This window comes from Chaetomium fimeti (genome assembly GCF_033439085.1).
Source record: "Chaetomium fimeti strain CBS 168.71 chromosome Unknown B0H64scaffold_1, whole genome shotgun sequence".
In the NCBI taxonomy this organism is placed as follows: Eukaryota; Fungi; Ascomycota; class Sordariomycetes; order Sordariales; family Chaetomiaceae; genus Chaetomium; species Chaetomium fimeti.
The window spans coordinates 2,832,261-2,850,019 of NW_026944329.1; the positions used below are offsets into that span (position 1 = coordinate 2,832,261).

A 17,759-nucleotide genomic window follows, 5' to 3' on the forward strand; every position below is an offset into this window, starting at 1 on the left:
AGAAGCCTGCCTGCGCTAGTCTAGAAAGGGCTTGGTGTAACTTCCCGCAGGCTGTGACGTCTGCAACGTTGGCCGGCAGGCACGGAAAGCCGCGGGCTTCGAGCTGCCGCCAAGCCGGGCTTCCTTCCAATTCTGCCGCTCGGTGCTCGCTGAAACATTGTGGTGGAAGCCGAGCTCGATCCACATCAGCCAGCCGACCTTGTATTCTACGCGACTTGACATCCACGACATACCTCGAGAGAAGAACATATTTCGAATTCGGACGGAATCCAAATTCTCATCAAACCTCGGGTATTACCACGAATCGATAAAAACCCCGACTTTATGGTCCATTTGCACTTCGAAACCCGCTGGATTGACCAGTGGGCGACTTGAGATGCCGCCGAGATGCATTCGTCTGGGATATCTGGGTTGCCCGGAGGACAAGGGATGAAAGATGCCCTGTGATCGAACGACTTCAAGACCGGAATCTCAAACAGCATACCGCCCTAGATACCTGGATGAGACCGCTCCATGCCACCTCAACGCCTCTTCACCGACGAAATCATTGTCCTCGAGTACGATCCCTTGGGCGGCACCTCAGGCCTGGAGTAGAGGGGGACAACCACGGCGACTACCGCATGCGTGTGGACCTAAGGTCGGGGGGAAAGGTAGCTACGGGGGAGATTCGTGACGGTACATCCGCTCTGTCTAGTCCCACAACCTCGAGGGAGACAGAGAACCGCCGCGCAAAGCTACAATGCCTTGAACTCCGTATCTCTTCGAAAGTTCCATCCGCCCTCCGTCGAGATCAACTTGTACCCCAACGTTCCCTCGATGAGGGATACAATCATCGGGGACGTTACAGTAAACCCGTTGGTGTACCTTGTTGCCTCGGTGTTAAGCGTCAAGCGGTCAAACATTTCGCCTAACCCAAAGGCGGACTGGTGTAGCGTTATCTGGACGGCAGGTGGCTGCACGGTCTCCGTTAGCATGGTCTCGAGGCAAGGGTGGATGAGCAACTTGGTCACATACATTCCTCGTGTCGGCGTGGTTTAGTCGGCACCATCGCTTTAGATACGCCGCAAGGAATTCTAAGCTCGGGCTATGACTGCCCTGTATCTCGATTTTCTGGCGGCCTGGGAACAGGGTGAGATGGTAGGGTGGTCGGAGGAAGAGTTGGTCGGGGCGCGGTAGGGAGGCCACATCAGGCATGAACTCGAGCTCGGGTCTTGACGCCAGGGTTCTTGTCGGAGCTTCAATCACCTCCACCTTGCCCGTGGTTTTGTCGAGCTCGACGCCTTCCCAGTCATCTGCCCCCGCTACCGCCTTGCTTTCCGGCAGCTGGAGCCTCTCTTTTTTGACGAAACACGCCAGCAGCTCCTGCCGAAAGATAGGGAATAGCTCTGTCGGTTGATATACCTGCTTCTTTGGCAAGCTGACCACGAATCCGCCGCGCTGCTCCGACCACGCCGTGGCCGCGTTGGCCGAGGTGTTGACTTCTATGAACACGCTCATCCTCACGCTGGCCTTCACAACGATCTCTTCGGCCCAATCGGCGTGTGCCGCGTCATCGAGCAGCTCCGCCATGCTCTTTGCCCACACCCGGATACAGCCCGCAACCGCGGCGACGAGGTTGGTCTTGTCGGCGTAGAAGGTATCGAGCTCGGCGACGAGGAGCGGCCATTCTGGCTCCACCACGACCGTGCGGCCGAGCAGCTCCTGCAGCTCGCGGAGTGAGGTCTGGACGGGGCTGTCTGTCTTGGTCCAGTGGTCACGGATGCCCACTTGGGCTTTGAGCGGTCTGTGGGTTGAGTTAGCTTGTTGTCCCGACCGGATGAGGGTGTTGCTGCCTACAGTGAAGGCATGCTTGGGGTCGTATTCCTGGACTCAGGAGTGGAGAGGAAAGCTTTGAGAAGCCCACCGTTCGTGCGGCTCCCAAACAACCCGTTCCTTTAACATCATTGTCTCAGCTTTGGGCGGGTAAACGGTCCCCGCCAAAGGGGTGTGGAACCCCTGACGGTTTAGTCTCGATGAGGCGCTCAGCTGGACGCGGGGGTGTTTCTTGGCAGAGATGGGCAACCCGCGAGGCGAACTCCCGCCGAACAGCTCGCCAGCCTCCTAAGTCAGTTTGAGTGTGTTAGTCCCCTTGTTGTGACTCGGATTGACTATGTGCGTACATAGTGTACATACGAGGGCATGGTACAAGATACTAGGCAAGGGCTCCCTCACAAACGTCCAGGAGCCTTCCGGAGCCTCTTTGTGGCTCAGCTCTTGCGCAGCCGACGGAGTCTCCTCCGTGCCGGCACTTCCCCTGCATGTGTCCCCCTCCCGCATCACACTATCACCAGCTAGCCGCGGCAGCCCCGCGCAGGAACTGGGCACCGAAGGCAGTTTCTCATTTGCTCCTCCCACATCGGTGGACTTGTTTCCGACGCGAGGCTGTTGAGCCGTTCTGTGACTCGCTCGATACCCCGGCATCCGCTTGAACTTTCCTAACACGACAAGTGTTGCGGAGGTTCAGGGGTGCTACAGTATGCGCCAAGTTACGCTCGGCAAAGGCACGGCGGCTGGTGAGAGCGGTTGTGTATGGGGGACAGCCTTTCCGTCCCTGGCAGGGGGTACCTCAGCCTCACATCGGAGCGAGGTTGACGTGGTGATCGGAAACCACGGAAGGACTTGCTAGTGATGGTTGAGCTGCGGATACAGAAAGTTATAAAGAGGCAGCTGTTCCCACCATGACCTCTTGTCCGTCCTCATCAAGCACCTGTTCCTCGACCCTCCCAGACTTTAACTTTTAACCATCTCGACTACCAATCTATCACCATGGCCCGCCTTCCTCCTGCCGAGAAGCTGCCCCTTGCCCTGCGCAAGAACGGTAAGATATCGATGCCTCCCTCGAGGCAACTCAAGATGCTGACACCGGCCCCCCAGTCCGGGACGAGTGGGACAACAGCAAGGCCGACCTGGAGAAGCAGCTCTCCGACGTCCTCGGGGCCGCCTGGACCATCGACGTGAACCCCCTCGCCATCTGGCCCTACCACAACGACGGCTACGCCAAAGAGTCACTCGGCAGCTGCATCAAGGGGTAGGTCGCTCGCACCCAGACCCGTCACGTCTCAGAGTACCCAACTAACCCCCCCCCCCCACCCAGCTACGTCGAAGGCGCCCTCTACCACCTCAAGTACCTCGCCGACAAGCACGGCGACGAGTTCAAGAACGAGGTCAACACCATCTGCAGCGCGCACGTGCTAACCCTCGACCTCGAAGAGACCAGCCCACCCCGCTTCTCCTACGGCGGGTGCGACGTGCAGGACGGCCAACTCCGCATCCTGTTCGTGGAGGGCAACCTGGGCAGCAACATCAACGACTGCTGCCAGGAGGACAAGCTGAGCGCAGCTTTGAACGCGGCGCCGTCGGACACGCCACTCTCCTTCGTCGCGCGCACGGCGATCCGCGCCGACTACGAGCCGCGGATCGGCGAGGCGCGCGCGCAGATCGCCGCGCTGCTGGGCAAGCCCGCCGAGGAGGTGACGCTGAACCCGAACTTCGAGGCGAGCTTCGCGGCGCTGGAGGCGGCGCGCGAGGCGGGGAATAGCGACGTGCGCGAGGACTGGCAGAGCAACCTGGCGGCGTTCACGCTGCAGTACTTTGAGGGGCTGGCGTACCAGATGAAGGCCATGCAGGTGGGCGAGGACGAGATGGTGCGGGAGGGGGTGCTGGAAGCGGTCAGCTCGAATGAGTATGCGTTCCGGACTGTCGACAAGCTCAAGTACGAGACGTACTGCGAGTGCGACATCGAGGATGGCGTGCTGTATGTCCAGTGCACGCCGGGCTACTTCGGGACCAACGTGAACGATGCCGCGGCGAAGCTGATGGATAGGCTCTGATCGAGGGGGCGTTCGGGAAACTACTGGGCGTGGAAGCCTCAATACAAGCATGATCATAGCTCAAGCCCCTGATGCCACTTCTTGAGTGACGTACCATGCAACTGAGCACCTGGAGATGAATGATAATCTAGACCCATTAGTTCATACTGACCTAGAGAAAGACCTTGCATACCAACGTGAAGTGAGGCCACCAACATGTGTATTTCCCTAACGCCAAGACACCAACAGTAGCTCTCGCGACTCTAACAACTATCATCAAAAGACAAAGCGAAATATATAGCGCACTCCCAGACACATAACGGCCCGTTTCGCCCCAGCTCCAATGGTATCAGCCAACGCCTCCCACACAGCCATCATCATCATCATCACATCGACTCTTTCAGCCCGTCTCGCCCAACACCTGCTCGTAGCCATGATCAGCACGAGCAACATCTGACTGGGTACTCATACACCACCCCCTTCACCCTCCGCCCCCCACCCAGCCCTGCTCAAGCAGCACCACCCTCCTCCTCATCCAACGGCTCGACCCTGACCAAAATCTCCTCCAACAACCCCTCCAAAAACGTCCCGACCTCCTTCCCCATGCCCACCGGCTCCGCCTTGTCAAAGTGATCAATCTCCTTGCAGACATGCGCCAGCTTGTACACCAGCTTGCGGACCTTCTCGTGGGCGGCCTCGGCGCGCTGCTGCTTGGGGGTGACGGGGGGCAGGGGCATGCCCGGCTCGGCGCGGTAGGCCTGCTGCAGGTGGATCTGGCGGCGCTTGAGGGCCTCCTCGAGCGCGGGGAAGATGACGTCGTTGAGCGCGTCCAGGTCGCTGTCCGGGTTGGAGGGGGACGGCGTGGGGAAGGAGAGCGGGGCGGAGGAGCCGCCGTCGAGCGGGTTGGGGAGGGGCCGCGGGAGTTCTTTGGAGATGAGGGGTTGGATGTTCTGGCTGGAGTAGGAGGGCTTTTGGGGTTGCTGGGGTTGTAGCTGGGGTTGTTGTTGCGGGTAGAACTGGTATACTGCAGGTTGGGCGGTGCTCTTGGTTTGAAGAGGCTGTGGCTGGAGGGGCTGCGGTTGGAGCGGTTGCGGGTGGGGGTTGAGACCTGGAGGAGGCCGGAGGAACGGCGGCTGGTGCTGTTGTGATGCTCCCCGGAAGGGCGGGATCTCTGGAATCCTCATTGGGTTGGGCCTTGACGAAGATGCTGTCGAGTGGTTTGAAGGGCTCTGTTGCTGCATGGCCGAGCCGAGGTTCATAACGCCCATCTCGCGCTGCAAATGTTCCTGTAAGACGCGGTCGTAGTCCGGGGAGCTCGTCGCCGGGATAGGTGGCATGGGTTTTGATACGAGGGATGCACGGGGGGTCTCGGGCCCGGTGAAGGGTTTTTGAGGCGACGGCGGGAGTGGTACTTTGCTCGGCGACAATGGGGCGATAGCTGGTCCTGACACCGGTTTCCTTTGAGGGGATGATTGTCTAGAGGCGCCCGTCCCTTTGAGGGTATCCCTCGTGTCTGTAGCAAACTTGGTTGGGCTAGCTTCTCGCCTTCCATCGTCTTGGTCGTCGGGCGCATCGAGTGCCCTAGAAGAAGACCGCGCATTTGTGGCCGATTCCCCCATAGGGTTAAGCAAACCCGGTCTGTGGACCAGATTGCCTCTTTCACTGACCAGACGGACGGTTCCAAAGTCCCACATGTCCTCGTTAACAGGCCCTCGATTCTCAACCTGGTAGCCGTCATCGTGATCGTAGTCGTCGTCGTCCTGCTTATGGGTGACGGCCCATCGGCTGTGCCGCTCAATGAGTTCTGTTAAGTAGCTCGTTTTCTTGGCTCTTCTAACGAAAGGATGCTTGAGCATCTCCTTGGCTGACGGCCGGTCTTTGGGGTCGCGTTGTAGGCAGAGCTCGACAAAGTCCTTGAAAGCCCTCGTGAAATTCCCTTCTAACCGCGGTGGCGCGTTCTTGGGGATCAGGAAAAGCACCTTCATGGGGTGGATGTCTGCATAGGGGGGCTCCCCGTTGGCAAGCTCCAGCGCTGTGATTCCTAGTGACCAAACGTCGGCTTTGTGATCGTAGCCGCTCTGCTTGATTACCTCGGGTGCCATCCAAAATGGCGTCCCCACGAAGGTGTTTTTCTTGGTCATGGTTGCCGAAAGCTGGCCAGAGACTCCGAAGTCGGCGAGCTTGACTTGGCCGTTAGAAGAAAGCAAGATATTCGCCGCTACTAGTGTCAGCATATCACTCGCGTGTCTAAAAGACGGCCAGGGTGCCTACCCTTAATGTCTCGGTGCAATTTCTTGTCTGAGTGCAAGTAGTCGAGCCCAAGGAGTAGCTCGCGGACAATAATGGCGATGTAGTCCTCCCCGATGAGGCCCGGCTTCATGAGATCGGCGCAGCTGCCGCCTGAACAAAATTCCATGACGATCCATAGCTCAGCACCCTTGGCGTAGGACCCATAGTACTTGGTGACATAGGGTGACTGCAACTCTGATAGAATGGAGATCTCTTGGATGATGTCCTCCACCTCGTCCTCGGCGCTCTCAATGTCGATGACCTTAATGGCGACGGACTGGCCGGTTCGCTTGTCCACACTGCTACAGTGTTAGTACTAGAAACATGGAATCCTGCGGCATGGGTGGTTAAGCAGTACCCTTTGTAGACCTTGCCGAAGCTACCGCCACCTGTTGGCCCGGTTAGTCCATGTACCCTCGTCGGCGGGCGGGTAGGAGGCCCAACCAATGCAGAATTCCTTCGTATAGAGCATCTCCGGGTCCAGCGACCCCTCGGTCTCGTCGTATTCCCGGCTTTCTCGGTCCGCCATGGTGACTTTCATGAAATAGAGCCGAGTTTTAAAGATGGGAGTCTTTCGAAGCCACAAGGAGGCTTATTGTCCGTCGTCTCATGCGCCTCGGTTCCTCCTCGTTCCCCGAGTCCAGTCGGTATGTCCGAGTTGGTCTGCTTGTGTTATCGAGGGCTGCGAAGAGTAGAGGGTGGTGGGTCGGATAACGGTCGCAGGATAGGCAGGCAAAATCGATATCGGTGGGGGACGAGGTCTCGAGTAGTGAATCGATTGTTCTATCCGGAACAAACAGCGAGAGGTCCAGTCCGGATCGAGACCTAGGTGGGCCGATGCGGTCGGTCGAGGGAAGTCGGGATGGAAGGGAGGAATGCTTGCTAGTTCAGTTGTTAGCCAAGAACAGAAACTAAGTTGCTGTTTGATGTAACTAGCAAGCAATATTGCCAATGGTCCGTTGCCAGGAAATTCCTCGCAAGAAAAAGCGAAGACCACCAGCAATTTCGTGGGCCAGAGGACGTGGTGTGTGGAAATGCTTAGGTAGGGTATGGAAATGCCCTTGGGTATGTAACTCGTACCTTGATCGTCAACAGCTAGGAATGGAGGTTATTCTGTAATTCAGCGTTGGGGCCTTCGAGCAAAAGTGAAGATCTTGGGCTCGGGCAGGAACCCAATTCGAGGTGTCCGTAGTTATTGGATTCTCCAAACTTGCTCTTCTGTTGTTGAGAATCCCTCTAGTGGAGAACGGAATGGCCTCCCTGGGGTTGCACCTAGCACTTGCGTCACTGAGAGAAGCAGCAATGTTGACGGCGTGTTTGGTTGCCAGAGACAGACCATGTGGGGTCGAGGAAACGCAGGGCCAAGGCGGATTGTTTACTGTCCCGCAGCCCACGTTGGCATGATCCCCGCTCCCCGCCTCTCCACCTGTCAGGGGTCAAGTTGCGTTGCTTGGGTGCTTGGCTGGGCACCTGGGGAAGCTCGGCGCCTCGCCGTGGCACGGTGATCTCTACATACCAAGAACCTTCAGAAACGCTGCTCAGATACTTGGACACTCACACAACAATAGCAAATACATCTTCCCAAATACAGGAGATGCACTTTGTAGGATGCTTCACGAATATCCCCCTCACATAACTGCGGAATGTTTGTTCAAGGAGTTGGACCCTGAGGCAACGAACCCTCACCAGGAGCACGGAGAACAAGACAATTGACGACAGGGATGCAGGTGCGGCAGACACAAGTGCTGTGCTTGCGAATTCCTCGAAGGAGAGCCAGTGGCTTCCGGTCAAAATTCGCTCACACAATGCGGGGAGTCACTACCAGGCCACAAATCATGAACTCGCGGCCTCCCATTCCCCCCTGTTCTGCCTTACCTGACGATGACAATGCGGATGTTGGGTGTTTGGTTGGTTCGGTTGGCCGGTCGTGGTGACGAGCTCAGCTTCCGCCTCTCACGGGGGTGAGGAACTTTGATTGGACCAGCGGCTTGTGGGCAGTTTCGACTCCGTCGGTCTGGGTGTCGATCTCCCGCAAGATCACAGATTGATCAAATGCCCTGAGAGTGAGCGAAAGCCAATGTCCCTGCAATTCTTCTATCTCCTGGTTCTCCCCACAAAGAACACACAATACGCCGTCCGGGTCCTCGATACTCGGGCCCATCGCGCCAGTCCCACCTGGGACCAGGAAAATGCGCCGTAAAGTCAGGAAGACCATGCAGAAACCCATTGCACCATTGTCAAAAGCGCAGTCTACCCCCCAAGCCCACGTCTCCCGGCGCCCATCTAGTGTAACCCGCCATTGTCATACCATGCCAAAGGTCAACCGAGGAGATGATGCCACACCAAAGCGTAAAGTCAACGGAAAACAGAGACGAAAGGCGCGTTCATTACCACGCACACCCCGCCCCGCTCCCTCCCCCCCGCCCTTCCCATATCCCTATTAGATAAATTCGAGCATGACCACGGCGTTGGCCAAGCCGGCCTCCTGGATCGTCTCGTCGAGATGCTCAATCAAATCGGCGCTCTGCGGCGGCATTGACTTGAGCTCAAACTCCACCCCCTCCTTGCCCGGGAGCGGCTCGGCCTTGAGCCACTCGTAGATGCGGGAAACAGGCTCGTCCAGACGGAAGCGGCGGATGATGCGCCCGGGCGGATTCCTGACCTGCAGCCTGGTCGTCGTCTTCGGGTCCGCCGGCGGCTCGACATGGGGCCGGTCCGAAGGTATCCGGGCAAAAGCGGATTCCTCCGGCGCGGAGGCTTCCGGCTCTCCAGCCGCCGACCCTGCCGAACCTGCCGATGCGTTCCCATTCCCTGCCAGTGCGCCTATCGACTTGGTGAGCTCGTCGGGATCCTGGATGTTTGGCTGTTTTGGGCCGCCGTTTCCATCCAGGCTGTTCTGCAACGCCATTTCGAGCATCTCCTCCTCGGTCATCCGATCGACATCGACCACACGCTCCGGCCGCTTCGCCTTAGAAACGGGGTTCTTGCTGTTTTCCGACAGGCTATACCGGTCAAGAAACTCGGCGAGTTGCGCGTGGAACTCGAGGGCGCTGGGGAAGGGAATACCACTAAACACCTTCACCTGCTCGCCCGTCCGCGGATCGATGATAGAAACATGTGGGTAGTTGTCTGGGTTCTGGTGGCCTTCATTAGGAAGGTAAAAGGTAATGTACTGCTCAGCCGCAAGGTTGCTCTTGTCGTACTGGAGGAAGATAAAATTCTCCTGGACGAGGGATTTGATAGCCTCATCTTTCCAGATGTCGCGGTTCAGTGCTTGACAGTTGAAGTCGGACGTGTCCTGAAGATTCACCAAGATCCACTTCTTGCTGTCTTTCCCCTCGTCGCGGGCTTCGTCCCAGCTGATTTGCGCCATCAAGTCGTACGGAGGGCGAAACAAGTTCGCCAGGTGGGATGCACGTGTGGATCCTCCGGGGCCAGATCCTGGTGCCGCAGCGTTGTCCTCCCAGACGGATTGGGCGAATGGGTTGGTCGTAGGCCGGGCTGTGAAGCATGCATTAGCGGAAAGTCCCCCACACTAATACATAGCAAGGCTAGAGATCCAACTCACCGCGAGCTTGTTGTCTCCTGCGCATCTGCTCGAGGATAGCAGCGTGCGCGTCCTCCTCATCATCGCCACCAAAGTTTGGGCCAACCAAGGTCTCAGTTGTGCGGGCCATGGGAGCTCGCACACCATCACCAGTCTCATCTGCTCCCGGTCCGGAGAACAACTCATCTTGTAGCCTTTTTGCCATCGCGGCGTCTTCTTCCTCTTGGGCGCGCCGCACAACGTCGGCAACTTCGTCCCCATCATCGACTTCGTCCTCGGTCATAGGCACATCGTCGTCTGAATCTATGTGGATGACCCCTTCTGCGTCCTCGCGACCGATCTGCGGGCGGTTGGGCCTGCTAGACTGACTCGCAGGAGCTGTGGCCGCCGGGGCGGATGATGGGCCGACATTGCTCAATGATCGCTGCAGATCTTCGTCGGTGAACCAAAGTTGGATTGCCTGCTCAAGCTCTGAGCCACACAACTCGAGCACTCGCTCAGCAGCTGTGCGGTTGGCGCCCGTGATGCCCACGAAGGACTCGATGTCTTCGTCGCTCGCCATGTTCGCGGACGAGGGGTGCCCTCGTCGGGATCGGTAATCGGAATGATGCGAGGTATCACGCTGAGAATCCGGGGTAAGAGGACTCAGTTGATTCCTAGATTAATCTGTATTGTCGTGGGCGATAGGTGGGTGACCGGCTCGCTAATATAGGTTGGTTTTGTTGGTCAGGACCAAATTGGGCGAAACGAATCGCGAACTTTCAGGCCCAAAAGGAGTTGGGGCGGGGGTCGTGAGATGGTACGAAGTACCCCGCGATTTCAGTTGTGTGAGATAGAAAAGAGAACAGCGAGACCAGGAATTCCAAGGTAGACGAAAAAGCGAAGTTCTGTAAGTATCCCCGGTTGCCAGGGGACTGGTGTGTGGAATGATGGAAGAAGGTTCGGGCTCTGGATGCTTGAAAATGAAACAGCCGCGAAAGGCACAGGCTCTCAGGCTCGCGTTGAAGGCGGCCAACCTGTGACGCAAGAAGAGCCCGAAGCCGGATCATTCAGGTCCGACCCCACCAAATTTATTCGCACGTGGATAGGAGGGTTGGGGTTACGCTAGTTACACCCTTGACACCTCCATCGTCGTGCGAGCAAGCCTCGGTACGTCAAAAATAACCAAAAAGACCAGATGAAAGTCACATCCGTCTGACATACCCGGTAAACATAGCGGATAGTTTTTAATACCAGTACATATCTAGGTAGATAGGTGAGTAGCTGCGACCTACAGATCAAGGTAGTTCGTGAAGACCACCGAGCAATTATGCCCAGCTTCCCTGCTTAGTAACAGCGGCGAAGCGGGTGGTCCTTTGCCTTCCATGTTCCAGGGCCCGTCTTGCGTGTGCTGGGGCAGCCTGTCAGGAATCACAGCTGATGCGGCGCTGCGGAAGCCTCTGGCGTCCAACCCCACGGCAACTCCAGCAAACTCAACCGAAGTCTCTCTTTAAAACAAGCTCGAGCAGAACTCGGGTCCCACCGCTGCCAGTGCTGTAACTATCCCGATCACTTCATTTCATAATTATTTTTGAGACGTGATACCACCGAGTTACACATCCGAAAGCTCATGAGAAGTTCCATCTTTGAGCACAAGCGCCCAACCCCTCGTCCCCACTTCAACCTCGATTCCTAAATTGGAAGTCGTCCCAGCGACGCAATCAGCGGAGGTCTTGATCATGGCGGCGCCAGTTGATGCAAAAAGAGAGCTGGATCTCATAGAGAAGGTGGAATGGCGAATACTCTCCGCATCTTCTGATGAAACGAAGCTCCAGGGGCTCCTAAAAGTCTACCTTCCACCTTTGCTGTTGAAGGCCGGTAGCGAGCATGCCTCGGTCCGGAACAAGGTACGAACAGGCATGCCCGTAAGGTTTCTTTGATCGAGCACATGATGCTCATCGCGCTTTTTACAGGTCATATCGACATGCCAGACCATCAATAAATTGATCAAATCACCAGGGTATGTGGTCCAGGCGTGCTTAAGGAAAGCCAGGTGGCGTGAGCGACACTGACCCTAACTCCATGGCGTAGCATCGTCCTTCCGGTTGGGGCCCTGTTGGATCAGTACAAGGGGACGGAGCAGACGCTCGTCCGTCACTTCGACCTGATCTACGTACAACACAGCATAACGAAGCTGGACGCCGATGAGCACCGGGCCCTCGCCCCCAAAGCTCTCCATGGCATCAGCAGGGGATCACCAAGCTCACTCAGCCAGCTCTTCAGTATCGCCCTGCGAATGCTTCCTGCGGTGAAGATTCCGTCACGTGGAAGCAAGGAAGATGTTGACTTCCGAGAAACCATGGGCCTAGCAGACCCAGAGGATGCCAAGTTCGTCGCGGAGTGGCTTGGGAAACTGCTGCTGCTACGGATGAACACGGCAGGCCCAGCTCAGTCTCCGGGCTTGTCCGAGGCGGACATCAACTTCCTCACGTCTGGCAAGCCTGACACCTGGAACCCTGCAGCCGGCGGGTTGAACCTTGCGGAAACCCGGATCCAAGTCGTCAACTTGCTAGCTAGCGGCGCCTTTACCGACGAGGAGAGGTTTATCCCCGCCATTTACGCGGCAGCAAGTTCAGACTACCGGATCTCTGGCGTTGGGGATGACCTGCTAAAGAGGAGTTCTGTCTCACTCGAAGATCAACCCTTGGTTCGAAAGCTGTTCGAAGCACACTCTCGACTACCCGCTCCATACCGCATTCGCATTCTTGGGATTCTAAGCAAATCAGAAGCAGCTACAGCCTTTACCGATGACATCCTCGCCGCATTCCGCCTGAACGTCACTCTTCAAGCCGAGTCCGGCGACGCCATGCAAATCGACGGCCAGCCAGCTGCTGTAAAGTCATCCGGCCTAGAACGCAATAAACTCCATCGGGCACTATTCGAGTTCATCAACTGGGTAGCGCGTATCGGCTCGGGCAAAACTGACTACAGCAAGATCGGACCGCCCCTAGTCGGGCTGCTCAGAGAATTCGTGAGGGACCAAGGCTGGCCGAGGCCCACACGCCAGTCAACTGACGAGAGCACACTGCGGTCGAGGGCGTACGAGACCATCGGCATCCTCGCTAAAGGCGCGGTTATGTCAGACAGTGAGCGGCTCACTTTGACGGGGTGGCTCTTCCGCTCCCTCTCGGAAGACCCGACCCCGGACGTTGTCGTCAACATTGATGGCGCCTTGTCCAGTCTCACGAGTCTATTCAAGCCCCCGCACAGCTTTTCCATCAACACTCAGCTCCAATCAATCCTCCTCACATATATGACGCTCAAAGATGACGATGGAGACGCCGTCCGGAGCTCCCGGCATGCCGTCACCAAGTGGGCCAATAATTGCCTTCTCTTCTCTGACGTGTACGCACGCTGGATCGATGTTCTCGCCATTGCTGGCCGCCCGGATGAGCGCAGCGACGTAGTCGAGGAGGGCCAGAAAGGCCTGGACCCGTGGACTTACTACGCCAACGACGACAAGTCGCGGGCTTTGCCGGACTGGAAAGAGATGGTCCAGATGTTCTTCAAGGACTCTATTGTGCCGCTCAACGCTAGTTCGCTATGGGGCGACCACCAAGGAATGGACGTGGATGATAGAGGCGTCTTTGTCAACTTTTCCGCCCCATCACTCCTAGCCTTTCCCGTTGCTGTCGACTATTGCAGGCGGATTCTGTTTCTGACAGCGCTAAAGGATTTCCAAGTTGAGCCTGGATGGGAGCGGCGGCTTGGAGCACTTGTACAATCCGACCTTTCCAGCCGGCTCACTATTCGGGAATACCTGTCCAAGTTTACCCACCAGGAGCACGCTCTCTTTCGCCTCATGCGAGCTGCATTCGAGGGGATGATCATGGAAGACGCGAGGATCGCTGAACCATGTGCCCGATCGTTTGTGGAGATTGCGTCACTGTCGCCCCGATCGATCCTAACGCACTTAGCCTCCCGATCCATGGAGCTGACGCCCTTGATCAAGTCCAACAAGAAGGAGCTTAGGATGCTCGGCTCGCGGGCCTTTGGGATTCTTGCGGCCCATCCTTCAAACCCTACGGAGTCGGTCGTCAGCTCCAAGGAAGCCCTATGCAACATCGCCAGGAACCTCACGACTGCGGTAGGATCGGAGCTAAACGCCGTCGAGGGTGCATTCGTGGCTTTGGGTCATCTCGTCTCGAGACGGATTTACTATGGTGCAGACGGGAGCGACAGTACAGCTACCAACCTTGGCGAGATATTACCGACATTGAACACAGTTTCCTCCAAAACAACGGCCACCCAGGAGGCACTATTCGAGGCATACTCCCAGCTTTGGACTGCGGCCATCCAGACAGTACCGCAAAACGGCGAGGCCGGGGAAAGCCTTCATAGCGTCCTGTCCAAGGAATTCATCGACCCACTCGTCACCCATGCGAAGAAGGGCAACGAGAAGGCCATCACTGCGCTAGGAAGACTCGCAATCTCAGTTCCAGTAACGGGAGAAACGGGGGGCAGCGTGACCGACGATACACTCGGCTTGATCCTCGAGAAGTTGTACTCCTTATACGAAATTAGGCAGGCCGAGGTGCATTTCGCCGTCGGCGAAGCCATCGCAGCAGCCGTCGCATGCTGGGACGCCGAAGTCGTGCGGCTCACCGTCGATGTACAAGCCGAGGGAGCTGCTTACGAAATCCCCAAGAGGGGCGCGCGTCTTACCGTGGTCCTGGAGAAGCTCCTCATAGACTGCAAGACCACTAAGCCGTCTTTGCTCAAGGCTTCCGGTATTTGGTTGTTCTGCGTTATCCAGCACTGCTCTCACTTGGAAGAGGTCCAGTCGAGGCTTCGAGAGTGCCAGGTTGCCTTCATGCGTCTCCTTAGCGCAAGAGACGAACTTGTCCAGGAGACCGCGTCTCGAGGACTCGCATTGGTGTACGAGAAGGGCGACTCGGACCTCAAGGGCGAGCTTGTTCGCGACCTTGTCTCGGCATTCACCGGTTCCGGGCCACAACTCAAAGTCGACCAGGAGACGGAACTCTTCGACGCTGGCGCCCTCCCCACTGGTGATGGCAAGTCCGTCACCTCGTACAAGGACATCGTTAGCCTGGCAAACGAAGTTGGCGATCCGAGTTTGGTTTACAAGTTCATGTCGCTCGCGACCAATGCCGCGACTTGGTCAACTCGATCCGCCTTCGGGCGCTTCGGGCTCAGCAACATCCTCTCGGAATCTGAGATCGACCCCAAGCTTTACCCAAAGCTGTACCGCTACCGCTTTGACCCGAACCAGAACGTCCAGCGCTCGATGAACGATATCTGGAAGGCATTGGTGAAAGACCAAAAGACCGTCATGGAAACCCACTTCGATAGCATCATGAAGGACCTGTTGAAGAGCATCCTGGGCAAGGAGTGGCGTGTCCGCGAGGCCAGCTGCGCCGCCATCTCCGACTTGGTGTCCGGTCGGCCCTTCCCAAAGTACGAACCATACTACAAGAATATCTGGACGGCGGCACTCAAGGTACTTGACGACGTCAAAGCCACGGTGCGGAACGCAGCGCTACACCTTTGCATTGCGCTCTCGACGACGCTTGTCCGCCAGCTCGAGGAGTCTGGTTCCACAACGACGGCCAAGGCAATGATGAACGAGGCTCTTCCATTCTTACTCTCCGACAAGGGCATAGAGAGTAGTGCCGAAGACGTGAAAGTATTCTCAACCATCACGGTCATGAAGATTGCCAAGAGCGGTGGCGATGCTCTCAAGCCCTACATTCCCACGATGGTCCCTCACCTCCTCAATCTCCTGAGCACAATCGAGCCCGAAGCTATCAACTACCACTACCAACGTGCAGGCGAAGATAACCGCGAAAAGATCGACAAGCTCCGCAGTGCTATGGTCTCGCGAAGCCCCATCGCCGAGGCAATCGACAACTGCCTCCGCAGCGTCGACGCCTCCGTCATGAAAGACTTTGCGCCCAAGCTTCAAGAGTCAGTCAAAACCGCCCTGGGAATGCCCACCAAAATCGGCTGCGCCCGCGTCCTTTCCACCCTCGCAACGCGCCACACCCTCTCCTTCGCGCCTTACTCGCCCACCTTCCTCACCCTCCTCGAAAAGCAAACTCTCGACCGCAACGACGAAGTCAGCCAGAACTACGCGCGCGCCGCCGCCTACCTCCTCCGCATCATCCCCACCCCGGACGCGAAGACGCGGTTCGCCGACCGCCTCGTGTCGCTCTACCTCACCTCGGAGGACGAAACCCGGCGGCAAAAGGTAGCCGACGCCGTGCTGGCGGTGGCCAAGATCTCGCCGGACCACTTCGCCGCGCTCGAGACCCAGCTCCTGCCCTTCGCCTTCCTCGCCCGCCACGACACGGACGAGTACGTGTGCAAGGCGGCGCGCGAGGTCTGGGACGCCCACGCCGGCAGCACCGGCCTCACCGTCGTGCGCTACCTGCGCGAGATCGTCGCGCTTGTTGAGGCCTGCCTCGCCACCGCCCAGTGGGCCCTCAAGCACGCGGGTGCTCTGGCCGTCGCCGCTGCCGTGCAGGGCGTGGTGACCGCGGGCGAGACGTCGGGCAGGCCGAACGCGGATGCTCTCGCGGCCGTGTGGCCCGTCTATGACAGGGCGCTGGCGCTCAAGACGTTCGAGGGGAAGGAGAAGCTGCTGGAGCCGCTGCCGGGGTTTGTCAAGGCCGCGAGGGGGCTGTGGGAGGCGGATGCCCAGCTGGCGGGGCAGGTGAGGAAGGTTGTGGCGCGGGAGGCGAAGCGGAACAATGATGCCTACCGGCCGCATGCGTTTGCGTGTCTGTGGAAGGTTGCCGCGGAGAGGGAGGACCTGGACATGCTGGGAGAGATTGCGGAGATTGTGGAGCCGTATTTGGTGGTGGAGGAAGAGGATGGCGATGCCATGGATGTGGACGACGAGCCCAAGGGTGGAAAGGGGGTGAGGGGCGGGCTGGATTTGAAGGCCCAGACGGTCTGGGCTGCGATCGAGGCGGTTGTCAGGGGGTACAACCGGGTCAAGATGAAGAAGGATCCTGTGGCTGTCCTTCGGGAGGTTGTCCTCGCGCTCGAGGCCGCTGCTGGTGGGAAGGGCAAGGCACTCAACGCCCAGTCACCGTGCGTTGCGAGGGCCGAGCTTGCGACTATCAGGCGGACTTTCTGGTATGACTGCGTCAGGGAGGTCTTGGAGGAGGCGCTAGGTGAAGTCGTCGTCCCTGGCGGCGGGCTGGAAGGTAAACAGGAGGTCGTCACATGGTTCTTCAACACCCTGGATATGGCAACAGATGAGGTCGGCACTGAAGACCAGCGTCTTGCCAGGGCCAAGGCGGTGAAGGCGACGATACAACTCGGCAAGGGTATCGGGCTTGCTACGAATACGGAACGCCTGTCTGGGATGAAGGCCGCCGTCGACACGGCTGTGGGTAGGGAGAGGTCGCTTGAGGTACAGAAAGCGTGGAGGGAATGTTTGGCAGTGCTCAAGTAGATATGTAGTAGATTATACACACTGAGGATGAGTTTGAGCACGAAAAACGCTACCGCTGTTAGTGGGTGGCTACTTTCTTCACAATTTATGCTGACCCTTTCCATCTGCTTGTCTCAGAAATTCCCTCCACCCTTTTATACCTGCACTCCTTTGTCGAACTATCGCTCCTCCGTCACAGCCGTTTCTTTAGGTGACATCCAACTCTCTCGGATTCATTGCGAGTGAGTTCCATATTTCTCCCACGCGCATCGTACAATCATTTACCGGCTCTAATTTGCACTTTTCGCTGACTGCTCCGGGCACCATCTACCCACCGCGGGCGAGACCAAGATCACTAAATCCTTGGACCTACCGTCAGATGGCAGCATCTACAAAAGGGTGGCTTCAAGTCTATCTCGAGTATTTCTAACGCTGCAAGCTCTCCTAGATTCTTATTGTGTAAATTCCATCCGATAATGCCGTCAAAAATGCTGGGCTTCAGTTTATAGGGAAACTGGAAAACCCCCAAATCCGGATTTCTGGGCTGTATTTGTCGCATAGGTCTGGGGATTGTAATGAGATTTAATATAGCTGTCATCTAAATATCTTTTAACATCTCGAGTACCTCAGA

At 57.4% G+C, this 17,759-nt stretch overlaps 5 protein-coding genes across 5 annotated transcripts; 2 read left to right on the forward strand and 3 right to left on the reverse strand.

Annotated features, from left to right (window-relative positions):
* Positions 1 to 734: 734 nt before the first annotated feature.
* B0H64DRAFT_414521 (uncharacterized protein) lies at positions 735 to 2,299 on the reverse strand (the record flags this gene model as incomplete). The annotated part of the gene is made up of 3 exons (XM_062805038.1): positions 735 to 953; positions 1,015 to 1,799; positions 2,212 to 2,299. The coding sequence occupies 3 exons, from the start codon at positions 2,297 to 2,299 to the stop codon at positions 735 to 737; spliced, it is 1,092 nt and encodes a 363-aa protein (XP_062664209.1).
* Positions 2,300 to 2,633: 334 nt separating this feature from the next.
* B0H64DRAFT_21068 (uncharacterized protein) lies at positions 2,634 to 3,963 on the forward strand. Its single transcript, XM_062799419.1, has 3 exons — positions 2,634 to 2,857; positions 2,914 to 3,067; positions 3,134 to 3,963. Exons 1-3 carry the CDS (start codon positions 2,806 to 2,808, stop codon positions 3,867 to 3,869), a joined length of 942 nt encoding a protein of 313 aa, XP_062664210.1. The 5' UTR covers positions 2,634 to 2,805; the 3' UTR covers positions 3,870 to 3,963.
* A 1-nt stretch (position 3,964) lies between these two features.
* B0H64DRAFT_21082 (kinase-like domain-containing protein) lies at positions 3,965 to 6,873 on the reverse strand. Its single transcript, XM_062799420.1, has 4 exons — positions 6,582 to 6,873; positions 6,496 to 6,526; positions 6,120 to 6,436; positions 3,965 to 6,066 (listed from the first exon to the last, which is right to left on the reverse strand). The coding sequence occupies exons 1-4, from the start codon at positions 6,676 to 6,678 to the stop codon at positions 4,358 to 4,360; spliced, it is 2,154 nt and encodes a 717-aa protein (XP_062664211.1). The 5' UTR covers positions 6,679 to 6,873; the 3' UTR covers positions 3,965 to 4,357.
* A 1,688-nt stretch (positions 6,874 to 8,561) lies between these two features.
* Positions 8,562 to 10,743, reverse strand: B0H64DRAFT_352355 (uncharacterized protein). Its single transcript, XM_062801492.1, has 2 exons — positions 9,706 to 10,743; positions 8,562 to 9,638 (listed from the first exon to the last, which is right to left on the reverse strand). The coding sequence occupies exons 1-2, from the start codon at positions 10,244 to 10,246 to the stop codon at positions 8,578 to 8,580; spliced, it is 1,602 nt and encodes a 533-aa protein (XP_062664212.1). The 5' UTR covers positions 10,247 to 10,743; the 3' UTR covers positions 8,562 to 8,577.
* Positions 10,744 to 11,098: 355 nt separating this feature from the next.
* B0H64DRAFT_381577 (proteasome stabiliser-domain-containing protein) lies at positions 11,099 to 17,210 on the forward strand. The gene is made up of 3 exons (XM_062802813.1): positions 11,099 to 11,570; positions 11,637 to 11,683; positions 11,755 to 17,210. The coding sequence occupies exons 1-3, from the start codon at positions 11,403 to 11,405 to the stop codon at positions 17,147 to 17,149; spliced, it is 5,610 nt and encodes a 1,869-aa protein (XP_062664213.1). The 5' UTR covers positions 11,099 to 11,402; the 3' UTR covers positions 17,150 to 17,210.
* The last annotated feature ends 549 nt before the right edge of the window (positions 17,211 to 17,759 follow it).